Genomic DNA, 21,083 nt, shown 5'->3' with positions numbered 1-21,083 from the left:
TGTCTGGGGATACGCTGCGCCTACAATCCTGCGCCGTCTGCAGCTCATACAAAACAAAGTACTCAAAATCATAAGCAATGCTCCACGATACACACGCATCGCAGACCTTCACCGGGAATACCGACTCGAGACTTTCACGGAGGTAATCCACAAACTCACCACAAGAGAACACAGAAAGTCCAGACATTCGCAGAACCCGTTTATTCTGAATCTGGGGAACTAAGACCACAACCATAAATGGAAACATGAAAGACCAAAAGACATACTTGTAAGGACCTAACATCTATGGCCAAGCACACGCAAACATAACGGTACAGGTAAGCCCCTGTTAATCAGACGCCATTACTGGATATCCAGCTGGAATACACTGCCGAATAACTGGCATCACGCAGGGAAGCCGTACCGTACACTGCATGCAGACAAGCTCCACACATCCCCCACACAGTGAGATGATCTACGGCCGATCTCACACTACTGTATAACGCTCTTGATTGTTCCAGGAATGTAGCGGCTGCAGCAACTGGGATACATCGCCATCGCTTGCCACGGTAATGATGCATGGTACCCATACTAACAAATCCAACCTTGCATGAACTATCGCAGCTAGTAAGCCACTACTGCTCTTACTACCCATCCCACTGTCGCAGAGGTTTTTTCCCACGGCACGGGCCTTGGCACTTTTTTCCCTCTGCTCTTCAAATCGCTACCCTCACTCGCGTTTCGTCCACTATCTATCACCTGATGGACCGTGTTAATGCGTAGTCTTACCCAGACGCACGGATCACATCACAGCCCAGCATCCTGTGATCCACTTACTAGATAACTAACATGTTGACGGAGAAAAAAAAAAAAACCATCTGCACGAACAGTTCGATGACGTTTGCAGCAAAATGGACTATCAGCTTGGGAGCTTGGGGACCATGGATGCAGTAACCCTTGACGCTGCATCACAGACAGGAGCGCCTGCGATGGTGTACTCAACGACGAACCTGGGTGCACGAATGGCAAAACGTCATTTTTTCGGATAAATCCAGGTTCTGTTTACAGCATCATGATCGTCGCATCCGTGTTTGGCGACATCGCGGTGAACGCACATTGGAACCGTGTATTCGTTATCGCCATACTGGCGTATGACCCGGCGTGATGGTATGGGGTGCCATTGGTTACACATCTCGGTCACCTCATGTTCGCAATGACGGCACTCTGAACTATGGACGTTACATTTCATATGTGTTACACCATTCGATCCCCGCGAAACCCTACATTTCAGCAGGATAATGCACGATAGCATGTTGCAGGTCCTGTACGGGCCTTTCTGGATACAGAAAATGTTCGACTGCTGCCCTGGCCAGCAGATTCTCCAGATCTCTCACCAACTGAAACCGTCTGGTGAATGGTGGCCGAGCAACTGGCTCGTCACAATACGCCAGTCACTACTTTTATGAACTGTGGTATCGTGTTGAAGCTGTATGGGCAGCTGTACCTGTACACGCCATTCAAGCTCTGTTTGACTCAATGCCCAGGCATACCATGGCCGTTATTACGGCCAGAGGTGGTTGTACTGGGTACTGATGTCTGAGGATCTATGCACCCAAATTGCGTGAAAATGTAATCACATGTTAGTTATAGTATAATATATTTGTCCAATGAATACCCGTTTATCATCTGCATTTCTTCTTGGTGTAGCAATTTTAATGGTCAGTAGTGTACATCAAATACCGGCCTTAATTTGAGGAAGAAATTTCTGAGGATGTACGTCTGGAGTACAGCGTTGTGTGGTAGTGAAACATGGACTGCGGGAAAAACGGAACAGAGGAGAATCGAAGCATTTGAGATGTGGTGCTATACACGAATGTTGAAAATTAGGTGGACTGATAAGGTAAGGAATGAGGAGGTTCTATGCAGAATCGGAAAGGAATATGTGGAAAACACTGATAAGGAGAAGGGACAGGATGATAGGACATCTGCTAAGACATGAGTGAATTACTTCCATGGTACTAGAGGGAGATGTAGAGGGCAAAAGCTGTAGAGGAAGACAGAGAATGGAATACGTCAAGCAAATAATTGAGGACGTAGGTTGCAAGTGCTACTCTGAGATGAAGAGGTTAGCACAGGAAAGGAATTCGTGGCGGGCCGCATTAAACCAGTCAGTAGACTGATGACCAAAAAAAAAAAAAGTGTACATCTTTAGCAACGTGGACCGTTGTGAGACCTGCAGGAAAAGAGTCAGTGAAGCTGTGGAAGGTATCAACAGAGATGTGAAGCGACGCCGACTCCAGTGCTGCAGCAACCTGCGCTACGTTCCTCGGTTGAGGATCCATGGAGCGAACAGCTCGATCCAGGTGGTCCCAGAGACTCTCGATTGGGCTTAGAACGGAGCAGTTTTGTGGCCAGAGGAATTCGGTGCACTCATCCTAGTGTTCTTCGAACCACGCAGGTACATTGCAAACTGTGTAACACGTCACATTGTCCTGCTGGTAGATGCCATCGTGCACAGGAAAAACAAACTGGAGGGGTGAACATAGTCGCCAAGAATAGAAGCATAATTTTGTTGATCCATTGTGCCTTCCAGAACGACGACATCAACCAGGGAATGCCACGAAAACATTCATCAGACCATAATGGTCCGACGATTGTTATGGGATGTACTGTTTCTTTTGAGACGTTTCACGTCGTATATGCCAAAGGCCAACTCTCCTATGGAGCATGAACCGTATTCGTTTCAAAAGGCCACTTGTTGTCACTAAGTGGACGTCTATTTGCAATACTGGCTCGCAAATTCCAGCCTTCCTCACCGATAAACAGCAGTCAGCACAGATGCAGGAACCAGGCACTTGCTGCAGAGGCTCATACGGAGCAACGTTTGCTAAGTAGTCGTTGGGGAGAGGCCGCCGGAACCCCCTTGGTTGATCGGGGCTGTCAACTGATTAACAGTTGCACTTCCATTCGCCCATTCACACCTCCTCAGTCGTCGTTCACCTCTGTCATCTAAGGCCTATGGCACACCACCGTTGCCTCGACACCGATTTTGGCTAGCGCCGTTTTGCCATGCACGGAATACTTTAACCACAGCGGCACGCGAACAATTTACAAAATCCGCCGTTTCGGAAATGATCCCACCCTTGGCCTTGCTCTTTTGGACATCATATAAGTCACTGTGTTTCCGCTTTACGACAACAACTGCAATGTTTTCCGCGTCCAACCTACATGATTTATACGCCCTCCACCGCTATTGCCGTCACCTGCTGTCTGCGAGTGCTTATTTCACGGAAAGTCGAAGACAGGTGATTGTCACATTACTGTGACTGGACTGTGTACTGTCTCCATCTCAAGCTCGACTCCAGGCCGCCACCAGCAATGGAAGGTGAAGCTTTGGCAATGACAGCCACTCGTGCTGGCGAAATCAACGTCAGTCAAAGAAGCGTAGACAGAAGCCAACAGGACATTTGTCAACAAGTGGCCATGAAAACCTTAAGAATTTCATTAAAATTCATCCATCTGAACGGAGAAATTGAACGACTTCTTTTAAAAGCCACGTAAATGCTATCCCTGGAACGTAACGTTAGCGACAGCCCCGGACGGTGCACAAGTTCCGCCCAATCACCCCCCTCCACACCAATCCATATCCTAAGCTCCGCCCATGATCTGCCGCATGTTCCAACATCAAAGTTGTTCGTATCACAGATATTCCAGTCATAACAAGGCAGAAAATCAGTAGTTTGTGCGAAATACAGTTTTTCCGGTACCATTGTGAAAAGAATTAGAAATATATTCATTGAATATGCGAGGTGAAAAATCATCAATAAGAAAGAAAAATTAAAATGGTATCCACACTGTCTTTTTTATGTCATGAGATTTCATCTGCACTATATCAAAAAATCTGATATTTGTTAACAGCAGTGAGCGCAAATTTCCGTCACATCGCATAGTGTAAGAAATTCTGTTGGGAAATATTAATTGGTAGTTTCGCCAAGGATGCTGTCCATTATCTCGATTGTCTAAAGTCAATGTTGTGCATAAACAAGGAAAGTCGATGTCTTGGTTTGTTTCTGATTACCTCATCAAGACTAAAGAATATAAGAGTGGGATAATGTAGAAATGCGTAATGCAAGCAGTCAGATATTTATACAGTTACATTCTTCATTAATATTTGCCTGTGTAATGGGTGAATTTTTACTTGTGAACTCTTATGACTGCTTGCTTATAGCAGACACGAGATTACTTTGAGTTCTTCTTCAGTGTTTGAGAGCTTTAGAGCTGCCTTTTGCTAAACATATGTATATAATTTCGTCAGTGTCATTCCAACACGTCCTATCGTACATTAATGTCTGTAAGGTATCAGTTTTGACAGCAGCTGGCCACAACTGTCAAGATTAGGTACCTTGTGTATGATAATTTTATTGAGAGTGCATATCTATGTTTGATTTTGACAGTATTACACAAACTGCTAAGAAGTACTAACACCACAACACTGCTAGTATGAACAACCGCGGTAAAACAAAAAAACGACGAACAAAAACACGACAGCGACGAGGACCACCATAGAGTAAATATCTCTGGAGTGAGCACTCACATGCGCAGAACAGATTTTGTGTTGTCAACATACATTGCCGGCCTGGTCACGTGATCTCGGGACGTCGTGTGTTTGTTCGTTGAGCGCCCTGTATATTTAGAATGTCACTACATCTCTAGTACAGACGGATTCTTTTCGTACGTGTCGTGGATTATTTATATATGTTGCGCAGACATTTTAACAGTATCCATCTGATACCGGGAATAAACCAGCTACGTAACTTTTAAGGGCAAGTGATATTACATTCAGTTTCTTTGCGATAAGTGTCATAATTCAGATGCACTCGATTTTTCGTAGTTTTGGGTATGATACCGCACTTTATAGTATTACAGAGCCTGAAGTACATTTTTGCAGTGATAGTCCTGCAAAACGACTTGACAGTACATTAGTACTTTCGCAAGTGTCCGAAAAACACCGAATTTACCACACATTAGCGATTATATCCCTGCTAATTCGTCCTTTTTCTTGTATTTCTGCGTATTTATTTTCTCGTTTTTGCGACCTAAAGCACAATTTTTCTTACTGGTGGCGCTTTGAGGTATTTATTTAACACATTTTAAGTACTTGCTCCCAGTTTATTAAATAAATAGTAGACTAAGTAATCTATATACATAATCGACAAGTCACTGATAAATGGACAAGTCACTGATAAATGCGTAGAGGATAGTATTTACTGAAACAACTAACCATTCCCTTTCCTCTTCCACTAGCAAATTTACGAGAGGAAGCGATTGTTTGTAAGCTTTTGTACGAGCCGTAATATCTATTATATAGTCATAAAATCGTAGAAAAATGTGTCTACAGAATCAAGTCTTCATTATAATGCGTCTCGAAATTTTTAAACGTATACAGTGTCTCTTACTAAAATGAAAACTATAATTAGAGCTATATGGAAAGTACCCATGAAAAGTTACTATCCCTCCTTTCACATCTTTTTCTTTGCATCCGTAGCAACAACGTAATTCACCATCGCTATTACACTATCAACAAATGGTGAAACACAACAAAAACTCTTGGTATTATAAACTTCAAACGCTGCAGAAAGCACACACGCACAGCGAAGTCCCGAGATCACGTGACAATCCTGCTTTAATGTTGACAACATGCGCAGAACGCAATGCTCACTCCAGAGATATTTACTCTATGAGGACCACCAAAGATCACATTGATGCGCTCTTGGTTGGCGTGGCGGAGGGGTAGGTGTGGAGGGGGGTAAATGGGCGGGGCTTGTGCAAATGTCCGGGGCTGTCGCTAACGTTTCCTTTCCTGGATCGAAACGACAGCTGAAAACGTCCAACGTACCAAGAACATCTGTGAAACGTCATCTCTTCTCGTACTATGAAAATTTCTATCTGAGCTACAGTCACGGCGCTAAGATATGTCGCAGTCAGACTGAAAAATTGTTCGATGAAGAAATGTACGGTATTGGCCGTAGCGTCCAGCAGACAAGTGGTGTTGCGAAAGTGCGCAGCGGCTATCTTATCGGCACGCGGACCACCCAGCACCTGCCTGTCCGGCCGCGGGGGCCGCAGTGCAGCCAGCGACCGCCGCAGCAGCCAGCCGCAACCCGCAGCCATGGGCCCCGCCTCCAGCCTCGCGCTGCTCGCCGCCTTCTCCGTTATGTGGGGCACCGCCCTAGCAGCAGGTCAGTACTGTCTGCATCTACATACATACTCCGCAAAGCGGTGCGTGGCAGATCGTACCTTGTACCACTAAGTTCCTTTGCTGTCCCACTTGCAAACAGAGCGAGGGGAAATCGACTGGGCCTGAAGTACGATCGAAGTCGAAATACAATATGTTATGTGGCTATTTACAATTTGTACAGAAACCAGATGGCAGTTATAAGAGTCGAAGGGTATGAAAGGGAAGCAGTGGTTGGGAAGGGAGTGAGACATGATTGTAGCCTATCCACGATGTTATTCAACCTGTATATTGAGCAAGTAGTAAAGGAAACAAAAGAAACGGAGTAGGTATTAAAATCCATGGAGAATAAATAAAAACTCTGAGGTTCGCCGATGACATTGTAATTCTGTCAGAGACCGGAAAGGACTTGGAAGAGCAGCTGAACGGAATGGACAGTGTCTTGAAAGGAGGGTACAAGATGAACATCAACAAAAGCAAAACGAGGATAATGGAATGTAGTCGAATTAAGTCGAGTGATGCTCAGGGAATTAGATTAGGAAATGAGACACTTAAAGTAGTAAAGGAGTTTTGCTATTTAGGGAGCAAAATAACTGATGATGGTCGAAGTAGAGAGGATATAAAATGTAGACTGGCAATGGCAAGGAAAGCGTTTCTGAAGAAGAAAAATTTGTTAACATCGAGAATAGATTTAAATGTCAGGGTTTCTGAATGTATTTATATGGAGTGTAGCCATGTATGGAAGTGAAACGTGGACGATAAATAGTTTAGACAAGAAGAGAATAGCTTTCGAAATGTGGTGCTACAGAAGAATGCTGAAGATTAGATGGGTTGATCACATGAGTAATGAGGAGGTATTGAACAGAATTGGGGAGAAGAGGAACTTGTGGCACAACTTGGCTAGAAGAAGGGATCGGTTGGTAGGACCTGTTCTGAGACATCGAGGGATCACCAATTTAGTATTGGAGGACAGCGTGGAGGGTAAAAATCGAAGAGGGAGACCAAGAGATGAATACACTAAGCAGATTCAGAAGGATGTAAGCTGCAGTAGGTACTGGGAGATGAAGAGGCTTGCACAGGATAGAGTAGCATGGAGAGCTGCATCAAACCAGTCTCAGGACTGAAGACCACAACAACAACAACTACATAAGAACTCAATTCCTGTAGCTGCGATGTAATCTTTATTTGATTGTATTTAGAGATTTCTGCATAAGAAGTTTGCCTATTTTGGCTTACAATGTCATTTTTAAATGCAGCTGTGGATGTTGTAAATTGTTAATCTTATTTATGTCTTACTTATGATCAATAACGACATTTTTCTAAATTACATTTTTACTTTTGTCTACGTGGAGTGACAATAAGACGGCACCATGAGCTGTCTGTTATGACGTAATGTTATTGTAGTCCCGTAGTTTTTATTATGGAACTTGACGCATCGAAAACACTGTACGAATTTTACACAAAATGTCTAGAGGACATGCTGTGAATACGAGAACTAGAGATGTACACACAAACGACAAATTTCCCGAACTACTTATTCAGTGAACAAATTGGTCTGAAGCCCAAGCGCCTCATTACATTAAAAAAATGTTCAAATGTGTGTGAAAACTTATGAGACTTAACCGCTAAGGTCATCAGATACGAAGCTTACACACCACTTAACCTAAATTATCCTAAGGACAAACACACACACCCATGCCCGAAGGAGGACTCGAACCTCCACCAGTACCAGCCGCCCAACAGAACATTTTGTTGAAATTTTCGCTCATGAGACAGGATAAACACACTAAATTGAAAATAAGACGTATGGAAAGATTTTTACCCAAATAATATCTATGCAACACACACACACACACACCATCCCTGACTCTAAGAGACGAAAGATCTGTAAACATACAGCACCTAAGGATATCAACTGGCAAATGGGTCTTTAACAATTATGACAGAGAATTTCATATTAAAAAACTTTACATAATTATAATAATATTATTTCATAATAGACAACTCACGGTAGGCTCATGAATGCAATATGATCGTCAACTCCATTTAGACGTAAGTAAAAATGTAATGACAGTATTGATCATAAATAAGACATAGATAAGATTAACCATTCACAACACCCACAGGTGCACTGGAAAATAGCATTGCAAGCCAAAACAGGAAAGCTTGTTGTGCAGAAATCTGTAAATGCAAGCAGACGAAGATAACATTGCAGCCTTGGAGTTAACTTTTTAATTTCTCTTATCTCGTAGTCCTTACGCGCAATATACGTCGCCGGCAGTAGAATCGTTCTGCATGAGCTTCAAATGCCGGTTGGCTAAATTTCCTCTAAACGAACGTAGCCTTCCGTCCGGGGATTTCCGTTTGAGTTCCTGAAGCATCTTCGTAATACTCAAGTGTTGATCTAACCTATCGGCAACAAATCTAGGAGGCCGCCTTAGAATTGCTTCAGTGTCTTTCTTTAGTCCTACCTGGCAGGGATCCAAAAAACACGAGCAGTTACTCAAGAACGGTTCACACTAGTGTTCCATACCCGGCCTCCTAAAGGAACCACGCTTCCTTAAAAATTCTCCCAATGAAACGAAATCGACCATTCGGCTACCCAACTACCATCCTTTAGTGCTCGTTCCATTTCTTGTCCCTCTGCAACGTTGTGCCTAGATATTTCATCGAAGCGTCTGCCTCAAGCAGAACACCACTAATACTGTATAGGAACATTACGGGATTGTCTTTCCTACTCATCTACATTAACTTATATTTTTCTACAGTTAGAGCTAGCTGCCATTCATCAAACCAGCTAGAAATTTTGTCTAAGTTATCTTATATCCCGCTATAGACACTTAACGACGACACCTCCCCGTACACCACAGCGTCACCAGCAAACAGCCGCACGTTGCTGCCCACTCTGTTCCTCAGATCTATGTTTAGGCCTGTGGGCAATAAGAGCGTCGTATCACACTTCTCTGGGGCTTCCCAGACGATACCCTTGTCTCTGATGAACACTCGCTGTCTAGAACAACATACCGCGTTCTGTAACTTAAGAAGTCGTCGATACATACGGACCCTGGGAACCTACTCATTATGCTTCTTACTTCGTTAACAGTCTGGTGGTGCACCATGTCGAAGGCTTTTAAAAAATCTAGGAAAAGGGAATCTGGCTATTGCCCTTCATCCATGGTTCGTAGGATACCATGCGAGAAAATTGCGGGCTGAATTTCGCACGAACTATAATTTCTAAAAGAGAAGCTTTTTCCTCTCAAGAGAATGTATTATATTTGACATGACAATATGTTCAAGAATTATACATCAAATACCGGCAAAGGAAACTGGTCTGAAATTTTGCGGGTCCGTTCTTTAATTTTCTTATATACAGGAGTCACCTGCCCCTTTTTTCCAGTCACTTGGGACTTTGCTCCTGGCGAGGGATTCGTGATAAATGCAAGCTAAGTAAAGGGCCAATGCCCTAAACCGAACTGCGACTCCATTCGGACCTGGCGACTTACTTGTTTTCAGCTCATTAAGTTGCTTCTATACTGGCAGGGATGCTTGTTACTAAGTCAACTATAAGGGCGTCTGTGCGATGGTCGGACGTCGGTACGTTTTTACGATCATTCTGCGTGAACGATTTCTTAAACACGAAATTTAATACTTCAGCTTTCATTCTGCTTTTCTCTGTTGCCGCACCAGATTGGTCCATGAGTGACTGGATAGAATCCTTCGACACGTTTAGCGATTTTACGTAGGACCAGAATTTTTTCGGTTTCTCGGGGAGATCTTTTGCTAAGGTATCACGGTGGTAGTTGTTCTGTGCTTCGCTAATCGATAGTTTTGCAGACTCACGAATTGCTACCAAGTTCTGCCTGTTGTCATCTGCGCGTCCTCTTTTGAGCCGAGAGTGCAACATGCTTTTCTTTCTCAACACCGTCCGAATTTTATTAATAAACCACGGTGAGTGTTTTCCATTCTCAATCCACTTACTCGGCACCTACTCCTCCGGAGGGCTATTTATAATCCGTTTAAATCACTCAGTTTTACACTGTAGAAGGCTTTTATAGACAATGAACTTTTCTCGTGTCACCAGAGAAATACTGTACTGTCTTGCTAATTTCCGTATTGGTGGTTTGCATCGGATGGAATTGCCAACGCTCTTTAATATTTCGCCAAGAGACTTGGCCGTTATCTTTTGGCGAGCTTTGTTGAAGAGAGCGTTCACTGGTATGGCTCGAAAAACATTGCATAAGTTAACACTGCCGGTGACCATCCGACAGAAGCGGCTTCTAATCAAATTGCGCGCCTATCGTCTCAATAGTGGTGCAACTGCATTCATGATTACCTGTCTGAAAGGACATAGTTTGTAGTAACTGAAATAAAGTCATCGAGTGAAACAGAAAAGATATCTAACGCTCTCCAAGGAGGTGTTACAGGTCGTGTTCTGTTTCTAAACAACATAAACGATTTGAAAGACAATGTGAAGAGCCCTCCTAGGTTCTTTGCAGATGATTTAGTCGTTTACCGACTAGTACTAACTAGAAAATACATAGAAATCACGAAATGACTTAGACAAGATCTCTATATAGTTCGAAAAGTGGCAACTGAGCCTTAACAATAAGAAGTGTGAAATCCTCCATATTATTACTAAAAAGAATCCGTTAAATTTCGGTTAAATGATAAAAAAATACACGTTTGAAAGTTGTCGATTCAACTAGTTACCTAGGGACTATAATTATGGACAACTTCAATTCGAAACATCACATATAAAACCTTGTGAGGAAGGCGAACAAAAGAGCGCCTTTTATTGACAGAAAAGGAGATGTAACAAATATGCTACAGGGAGTACGGTTGTCCGTGCTCTACCAAAGAATTGCTACGCGGAATGGGTTCATTACCAGATAGGATAAACGGAGGACATTGAAAAAAGATCAAAGAAGGTCTGCTCGTTTTTTTACTATCGCGAAATACTGGAGAGAGTGGCACGGATAGGATAAGCGAGCTGGGCTGGCAATAATTAAAAGATAAGTGTCTTTCGTTGTTGTGAGATCATAGGACCACTGGTTACTGTACATTTATTTAGTAAGGGTGACACTTTAATCTGTACTCACAGGCCTCATTTTTATTGCAAACGATTTCGATGTTTATACCTTTTCAGGCTCGTCTATGATGCTATGATCCTGCGCATACAGGTTAATCACCATTATATATACGAGGGTTGTTTTTTAAGTAAGGGCCGTTCGCGCGTATAGTCCCGTAGTTCGCGCGGACGCCGCAACAAGCCACCGCGCCACTTGCCGGCATCCTTCCCGTTCACACTGATGCAAGTTGCAGCGCTGTAGCTGACGTGTACGCATCACTGTGCTACTTTATAATGTTTACGATTATTGAATCGCCCGCCGCGTGTGAAATACGGTCAGTGATACGTTTTTTGACCGCGAGAAGCCTGTCAGCTGCAGAAATTCATCGTCAGTTAACAGAAGTTTATGGCTTGAATGCAATGACTGAAGGTAAAGTGCGTCAATGGGTTAGAAAGTTTAAAAATGGCCGTCAAAACGTCCATGACGAAGAACGCTCAGGCCGGCCCTCTGTGATCACTGATGATTTGGTGGCTGCAGTCGAAACAAAGATTCGTGAGGACAGAAGATTCACAATATTCACTCTTTCTTTGGAATTTCCACAAGTTTCAAGATCGGTTTTGTACAAAATTGTGTCTGAAAACCTAAACTTTAAGAAACTGTGTTCTCGGTGGGTACCCAGACTCCTCACAGAGAACCACAAAGGGAAGAGATTTGCCACTTCATTGGACTTTTTGATTCGTTACGAGGAAGAAGGGGATGACATGTTGAGTCAAATTGTCACTGGAGATGAAACATGGGTATCCCATATCACTCCCGAAAGCAAGCGACAATCGATGGAATGGCGACACACAACCTCACCCGTCAAGGTCAAAGCCAAACAGACGCTGTCAATGCGCAAGATTATGGCAACTATGTTCTGGTACCGGCGCGGTGTTTTGCTAGTGGACTTTATCCCACGAGGAGCAACAATCAACTCAGATGCCTACTGTGCAACTCTAAAGAAGCTCCGCAGAGCAATTCAAAACAAAAGGCGCGGCATGGTGACAAAAGGAGTTTTGCTCCTGCACGATAACGCTAGGCCTCACACCTCTCAAAAGACTTGGGATTTGATTGATTCTTTTGGCTGGGAAGTTTTGGACCATGCACCATACAGCCCTGACCTTGCTCCTAGCGATTTTCACCTTTTCCGATACCTGAAACACCATCTTGGCGGGCAGCGCTTCAATGACGACGATGAAGTGAAAGCGGCCGTGAACTCTTGGCTGTCGGAGCAGGCGGCCGAATTCTTTGAAGACGGAATTAAAAACTTAGTTGTACGGTATGAAAAGTGCTTAAATAAACAAGGCAACTATGTAGAAAAATAGGTAAAAGTGTGTAGAATCAGAAAATAAAAGTTTTTTTACAAAAGTATTTGTATCTTTTTTTAAAAATAAAAACGGCCCTTACTTAAAAAACAACCCTCGTATATCTCATAATTCGCACGACAAACGGAAAAGCAGGGTTCACATAATGTATAGCGTTTTCTTATACCCTCTATCATACATCTAATGATGTAATAATTCCAGTTGTAAGGAGGGCGTGTGCTGACAGCTATGATTTGTACCGAACCATCACTTTAATAATTCATGTTTACAAAATATTGAGACGAATTATTTATAGAAGACTGGAAATACTGGTAGATGACCTCTGGGAAGATCAGTCTGGAAAAACGCGAGGAAGTACTGATTGTGAGTCCCATTTTGGAAAGAAGCTTGAAGAAAGGCGAGCCTATATTTACAGCATTTGAAGATTCAGAAAAAAAAAATCGAGATTGATCACTGGAATACATTGAAATTTTCAAAGTATCAGGGATAAGATACAGAGAGTGTAAGTTCGCACAGGAAGTTTGCACAGAAACGAGACTGCAGTTTTACGAGTAAGGAATGTAGTACTTGAGAAGGGAGTGTGAGAGCCCTATGGCCTATTCCTGATGTTACTCCATCTGTACATTGAGCAAGCAGTAAAGGAAACAAAGGAGAAATTTGGAAGGAAGTTAAAACTAGGATGTTTGCCGATGATTTTGTAGTTCTGTCAGAGACAAATTTATTCATTCTGAGACATCAAGCAACAGTTTTGTAATAGTGGGAAGTGTGTGTTGGGGAGGGGGGGGGGGGTAAAAATTGTAAAGGGAGGCCTAGACATGAATACAGTAAGGAGGTCATCAAAGGTGAAGAGGCTTGCATAGGATAGACTGACATGGAGAGCTATATGAAACCAGTTTTCAGACCGATGACAATAAGAATAGCAACGACGACGGCGGTTACCTGAAGATGATGTAAATGAACACCGAAATTGTTCGCAATAAAAATAAGACCTACAAGTACAGCTGAAAGTGGCGTCCCAACTACATAAGGTTGTGTACATAAGGTTGTGTACAGTCTCTCTGTCGGTTAAGCTCGTGTGTGCGTATGAAGAGAACTGAAATGGAGACCTCAGACGACGACACAGGCGGGGAAACTTAGAAGGCATTAACTTCACGCTTTCGAATTCGACTGCGTACATGACGGTGGATTTTCAGTGGCTGTTATAGTCAGATTCACGAACTGTGGAAGTTCATGCTTATCGAGGATAGTAGCATCGTTGCCGATTCTAAGCGACAGTATCGGTACGCGATATACTTGCTTTGCGACTGAACGAAGCGTGTATCATGTAAATTATCTCTCTCGATTGCTTCTACAAAATTTATCGCTTACTACCACCATCAGCGATGGAAGGGTTAAAAATTCTCTTCATTACTCGCTATGAGCACGTTTAACGCTCATAGGTATGACATCCACATGAGAGCGCTCCGAACACTTCTGACCCCTCCTTGGCTGTCGGGGAATGCGTGACATAGGCGCGCAGAACAAGCTTAAACTCGGACACCTTCGTTAGTTACTCCAGCTATAACAAAATCCGAGGGAAAAGAACGTTGTTGGGTAGGTGGGCACTGAATAACCTTCATTCAGAAGTGTGGTAGTCTTCTGTTAAACTGTGTAAACCGATATTAGACTCAGATAAGAGCGAAATGACTTACCACTACGACGGCCGCGTACAATATTTCACCACCACACTTCCAAAAATGCAAAAGAATTTTATCAAAATAAAGCTTTGATTCTGCCTTGAACATTCAGAATATTCTCCGAGGAACCCCCAGAGGTTAATTTCTCGTAAAAATGGTAAAGATTGTAGGGGTTGGAATCCACATTCTCATATGTAGGCAAGTCTCATCTTTCAGGCATAGCATTGCGACTAGACACAACAGCAGGACAAGTATCCTCAACAGACGAACAGGAGATGTGTTTATTGGGTAGAAGCAGTGCTGAAATTTCGCTTCTCAAAGACATCCAGTACTTTTAGAGACGAAGCAATAGCTCACTTGGATCAGAATTGGGAAAGAAATCGATCTTTTCGCTCTGTAATGAATGGTCCTGGCGCTCGCTCTCTGAGATTTAAGAAACCTAAGGAAATCCAAAATGTGGTCAGCTGGATGGGGATTTCAGCTCTGTTCATGCCGACAGATCTCCCACGCTTGTGTATAACGTTGATAGAAAGTGAGTAAACTGGGACATCTCGAGCAGTTGCAACCACTTTTATAAAACGGTCAGAAGACAGTTCGTTCCCTTATAACGGCACTCTTAAAACATTAAATGCGAAGGTGGGGAATTGCACTCTTAGTGAAGTAAGTCCAATGGAGAAAAAATATTCATCCCCACAGAAATCATTACAAGCATCATTTAATACCGACTAAATCAGCACCTGGAGTCGATAAGTGCCTGTATTTGGTTAGGAAGTGAGCCCAGCAGGTTGCACAGCACCGTTGCATTCAGGTTAAGCTACTCGCTGAGGATTTGATCGCGAAAATCCACCAAATTTCCCAGATGATGATGTCAGCGTTTTACCGGCTGTTCCACCATGTTTCACAGATTTCGTGTGGGGTTCAAGGCTGGTGATTTTGCAGTCCAATCGAGATGTAATGTTGAGAGGGAGTATTGAGTGTTGAGAAAACCAGAAACACGTTCTTACAGCCCGATGAACTTTACTGTTTCCTCTTTACGTGCCTGCGAGAGTAATGGCCACTTGTGAGGTTACCGACTCCAAATGTTCATTGCTTACAGTTCCTGCTTCAATGTTTTCTCTGTAACAGGTAGAACGGACCTTCAGTCACTGCCTGCAGCAATTCCTTTAGGGTTTGGAGGTGATTTTGATTCACAAGCCTTGAAACGCATCTCTGGTCCCTCTCAATCAAAATCTGTTAAAAAAAATGGTTCAAATGGCTCTGAGCACTATGGGACTTAACAGCTAAGGTCATCAGTCCCCTAGAACTTAGAACTACTTAAACCTAACTAACCTAAGGACATCACACAACACCCAGTCATCACGAGGCAGAGTCAAAATCTGTTTCCGACCACAATCCTGACATAGCGTTTCGTGGTCACGTGTGTCAGCACCACTGCTTTTAGACACGCTGAACAGTCGGTCGCGAAATACCAACAAATCCAGGAACTTCACATACCATATGGTCATGGGCACGGACAAACACGTTTGGCCCTTTTTCCATGCTGTCACGTCCTTATAATTACCAGCGTTTACGTAGAACTCCCGCTTGAAACATAAATGTCTCATTGACCGCTGCTGCATTATGCTCACGTAGAGGCAGTGGGCGCGCGGTTCACCACGTGACTGGATTTCTGCGGCGTCTCTAAAGCTTAACAATTCGTCTGTCCGTCCGCACTCGAGTGACTAATTTCTCGTCTGGTGACCTCATATAAGTAACCTCTCCTCACTATAAAAGAAATTCAGTTTTGTGAGGAGAACACCTGGTCTTGATCTTGAGGCAGAAGATGGAAACATGTTCAGTGAGCTCGAAACTTTAATTTCGAATTCACACGATTTCTATCCGATGACGACAATTACCGAAACGTCTAAAACGATTATTATTACACTACTAGCCTTTAAAATTGCTACACGAAGAAGAAATGTCGATGATAAACGGGTATTCATTGGACAAATATATTATACTAGAACTGACATGCGAATACGTTTTCACGCAATTTGGGTGAATAGATCCCGAGAAGTCAGTACCCAGAACGACCACTTCTGGGCGTAATAACGTCCTTGATACGCCTGGGCATTGGAGGGCGTGTACAGGTACAGCTGCCCATGCAGCTTCAACACGATACCACAGTTCATCAAGAGTAGTGACTGGAGTATTGTGACGAGCCAGTTGCTCGGCCACCACTGACCAGACATTTTCTATTGGTGAAAGATCTGGAGAATGTGCTGGCCAGGGCAGCAGTCGAACATTTTCTGTACCCAGAAAGTCCCGTACAGGACCTGCAACATGCGGTCGTGCATTATCCTGCTGAAATGTAGGGTTTCAGAGGGATCGAATGAAGGGTGGAGCCACGGGTGGTAACACATCTGAAATGTAAAGTCCACTGTTCAAAGTGTCAGTGCGAACATGAGGTGACCGAGACGTGTAACCAATGGCACCCCATACCATCACGCCGGGTGATACGCCAGTATGGCGATGACGAATACACGCTTCCAATGTGCATTCGCTGCGATGTCGCCAAACACGGATGCGACGATCATGATGCTGTAAACAGAACCTGGATTTATCCGAAAAAATGACGTTTTGCCATTCGTGCACCCAGGTTCGTCGTTGAGTACACCATCGCAGGTGCTCCTGTCTGTGATGCAGCGTCAAGGGTAACTGCAGGCATGGTCTTCAAGCTGATAGTCCATGCTGCTGCATACGTCGTCGAACTGTTCCTGCAGATGGTTGTTGTCTAGCAAACGTCTCCATCTGTTGACTCAGGGATCGACACGTGGCTGCACGATCCGCTACAGCCATGCGGATAAGATGCCTGTCATCTCGACTGCTAGTGATACGAGGCCGTTGGGATCCAGCGCGGCATTCCGTATTACCCTCCTGAAGCCACCGATTCCATATACTGCTAACATTCATTGGATGCCGACCAACGCGAGCAGCAATGTCGCGATACGATAAACCGCAATCGCGATAGGCTACAATCCGAACTTTATCAAAGTCTGAAACGTGATGGTAAGCATTTCTTCTCCCTACACGCGGCATCACAACAACGTTTCACCGGGCAACGCCGGTCATCTGCTGTTTGTGTATGAGAAATCGGTTGGAAACTTTCCTCATGTCAGCACGTGTGTGAATGCTCTGAAAAGCTAATCATTTGCATGTCACAGCATCTTCTTCCTGTCGGTTAAATTTCGTATCTGTAGCACGTCATCTTCGTGGTGTCGCAATTTTAATGGCCAGTAGTGTATTATTATTATTATTATTATTATTCCGTGTAGTTCAACGACTAGGCCCCAGTCTTCCCATAGGACCCCAGTTTGGCGGCTTGCGCCTCATCAGTACCCCTATCCCAGTTATCCTACTGCAGAATCCGAACGATGTCTCATTCCTGGCGAATTTTCACTTCACTGAAAAGTGAACGCTATATTAAAGGCAAACTGCAACCCGTGGTCTGACAATGACTCGATCCCGCAACCTTTGGGTTTCCAGGTACCCGCTTTACCACTAGACCATACAGCCAGGTATAATACAGAATAAATTTATATCACGTAGAAATTGCAGTGGGGCACAGAATCATATGCGTCATTGAGTTCAAAGTGACGTCGACGGCTAGATCATGAGAGATAAATGCTGAGAGGCTGGACTACTGGTTGCTCTCGGACGCATATACGTCTGCCAACACTTTCCGAAAACAGAGCATGTATGATCGACTTAAAATGTTATGCTTAGCTTATCGATTTCATACATCCATTTTATCTTTCTTTAAGATGGGCGTGTACCGGTAAATATGTAATTAAAATTAATTAAAAGCAGCCTAGATCTCAAAGACACGTTTATTACAAGCTGACCAGTTTCGATCATCACATGATTATCTTCAGACCTTCAAAACCACATTGATACACAACGCTTGTGCACGGAGCAGGAATCACTGGATGACGACAGTCAAGTAGTTGAGCAGCTGGTTGTCGTCAAGCGATTCCTGCTACTGGTACAGCCTTTGTCTGTCAGTGTAGTTTTGAAAGTCTGGAAATGATCATGTGTAAATCGAAACTGGTCAGCTTGTAATAAACGTGTCTTTGAGATCCAGACTATTTTATAATTAATTTTAAGTGTTCTATTTTAACCACTGATTTTCACCAACGATTTTTCCACAAAAAAAGAAATAGTTGCCTCACGATAAATGTTATGTTTGGATAAAAATTACAGGTAATGAAATGGAAGGTCGACAGGTGAAACATATTATTCTACGAAAATTATGTCACGGTTCCTGCTGAATATTTACCTCTACATAACTGAATTTCCTTACATGAGGATTTTTTTCACCTGAGATTGTTGAGGCTTTGAAATTTATGTTATTTCAGATGATATTATACCTACTTTGCAGGGCGCACATTAGTTACTTTAGTTCCATACAATACGAATAACAGCGCTGATGTTATTCCTGTCACTGCCTCGCCAGTTCTTCCACGGCCCTGTAATTCTGACTTTAGGTTACATTTTCTAATGCTCGGATCTGGTACAAGTATAAGGCAGACCGAAGTGAACATTCTGTTTTGGTGAAGTAGATGCTATAATCGATTTTTCATTATTGACTTCAGTGGTATTTTCGATAGCTGACGACAAATCACATGTGGTATTGTCCCTAAGACATTTACTAAGAAATTTTTATTTGTTGTTAACCCTAGCTTTGATCACTAAAAGTTCATAGAACTATTAGTAAATGTACGTAGAACCAGCATTTTGCATTCAGATATGAATCGCCAACAGATGTAAAAGTTTACTCTGATATATGAAACACACAGATGTGTAGATACAGAAATATATAATTTTTATTACTTTTGTAACTGGAGGGACTCACTATCGTAGGCCATGACTCTAGCGCAAGCTATTGCGGTGAACTTCGACCCAGAGACAGCCGGATAGATATTTGATGACGTAAAAATATGTAATAGTGGTATTTGACCGGCAAGAGCTTACGGTAGTATACGAGGTTAAACAGCAAATTTTTCCACAGTGTCTCATCGCTTAATGTTATGTGATAACGTTAGTGGTGGTCCTTCTGCCGCATACAGACGTTAAGATCAGTGGTCCCTTTGGTGCTTTTCGAGGAGAAGAAGTTACATTTAGCATTAAGTTTCAAATTTTAATTTCTTTCCTCTGGTATTCATTCAGAGTGTTTCTCGTACGGCACGTACTGCACAAGCCATTATCATATTCATCAGAGGGATACAAATACGAATTAGGCCGTAACAGTTCAGACGGAGCCAACTGCAGCCCACCTGTACTAGGAGCTTAACGACGACAATTACTAATAGGCTGAGTAAGGGTCTCATTTTGATTATGACTGATCGTATCTACATAATTCTCGAGGAATTTTAGTTCATGTAGGTAAAGCCACCCAACTTCGAAATTCCTGCCCTCAGTAATTACACCAATAATGTACTGAAACCTGAAATCATTAATTTCGTTTACCTTAGCCATATGAGCACAAAGTGTCAGCAATTCATATTTCCCACAAAACAACGTTATTAGGAGTAAAATGCACAAAAAATGTTTGCAGCTGTGACCTGTTCCGACAGTTGCATCATCTTCATATAATCTATCCTTGTATTCATCTTCTGTACGTGTCCGTCTTCTGCAATCTTCCGCAGGTTGAAAATACAACTGGCCAAATCATGAATGATTTATACTTCACTACAGCAAGCCCTATGTGCATGGTACGGATTTAGATCTCCGAACTTCCAATGTTTACCTTGTACATATGCCATTCATAAGCAAACATCCGTTGATAAGAAATGAGTCATTTCCGGTATGCATCTTTTGGGCAGGAAACAGTGCATTAACAAGCTTAATTGTAAGGTAGCTCTGCCGTAATCATAATCCAGCGCAAAAGCATCTGAGCAAATAAACCACAGTGACATGTCAGGCGGTATGTAAGTAAACAATATCTTAGAACAAAATGAATAATATCCTATATTTCTCGCAATCTTGTATAACATCTGTAAACAATCACAAATTTGTGTTTACTGATGAGAAATTGAGAAGAGGAGCCAAAAATGAGTGTCAAACATAGAACAATGTTAGTTTTAACATACCGCAAAGTGTGCGTCAATAATTAAGACATTCTACGGTTTAATGATGAAAAACGTCATCTCTACATATGAGTCGTGATTATTCCATTAACAAGTGTCAATATCAGTGTTTCAAATTAGCGTCGTAAGTTGTACTTTATTTCATGTACTTGTTGTCTTTCTGTTTTCTGACACTTTTTTCATTTTCCTTTCTGCCATTAGTGTTACATTTACACTATGGTTATTCCGTTATTTTCTGTGACAGTTTCTATTATGTTTAAAGTCAGTACCGCCATTAGGCTGTTGTTTATTTACAGTGTCATATTTACACTTACACAATCATGATTTCGGCTGCAATGTGCCATTATCAAGTGTTTTCTGAAAGCAGTTTAGACAATAACAGTGAAATACATAACAAGTGATGTAACGGTATAACAATCCATATTTGTAATGCTTACTTACAAGTGTTATGAATTGCCCAGGACGGCATACTGTCGTATTAAAATACACTATTAGACACATTGTCTAAGAGTCGATACTTCTGGCAGAGGCTACTGCTTTGTTTCATTATTGTGTACACCATCTTGACTGAATGACAGTGTCAGATTGTCTTGGTCAAAGAAATTCCTGTTATAAGCAGTTGACCTTTTTTT

The 21,083-nt window shown here is 42.7% G+C and overlaps 1 protein-coding gene across 1 annotated transcript in view; it reads left to right on the top strand.

Annotated features, from left to right (window-relative positions):
* The first annotated feature begins 6,075 nt into the window (after positions 1–6,075).
* LOC126236853 (uncharacterized) overlaps positions 6,076–21,083 on the top strand; it is a 130,860-nt gene continuing 115,852 nt past the window's right edge. The window contains exon 1 of the mRNA XM_049946462.1: positions 6,076–6,218. Coding sequence (XP_049802419.1) covers positions 6,149–6,218 — 70 coding nt within the window. The 5' untranslated portion in view covers positions 6,076–6,148. The remainder of the gene's footprint in view (positions 6,219–21,083) is intronic.

The sequence above is a fragment of the Schistocerca nitens genome, chromosome 2, assembly GCF_023898315.1.
Source record: "Schistocerca nitens isolate TAMUIC-IGC-003100 chromosome 2, iqSchNite1.1, whole genome shotgun sequence".
NCBI classification, from domain to species: domain Eukaryota; kingdom Metazoa; phylum Arthropoda; class Insecta; order Orthoptera; family Acrididae; genus Schistocerca; species Schistocerca nitens.
This window is presented reverse-complemented; position numbering and strand designations above follow the sequence as displayed.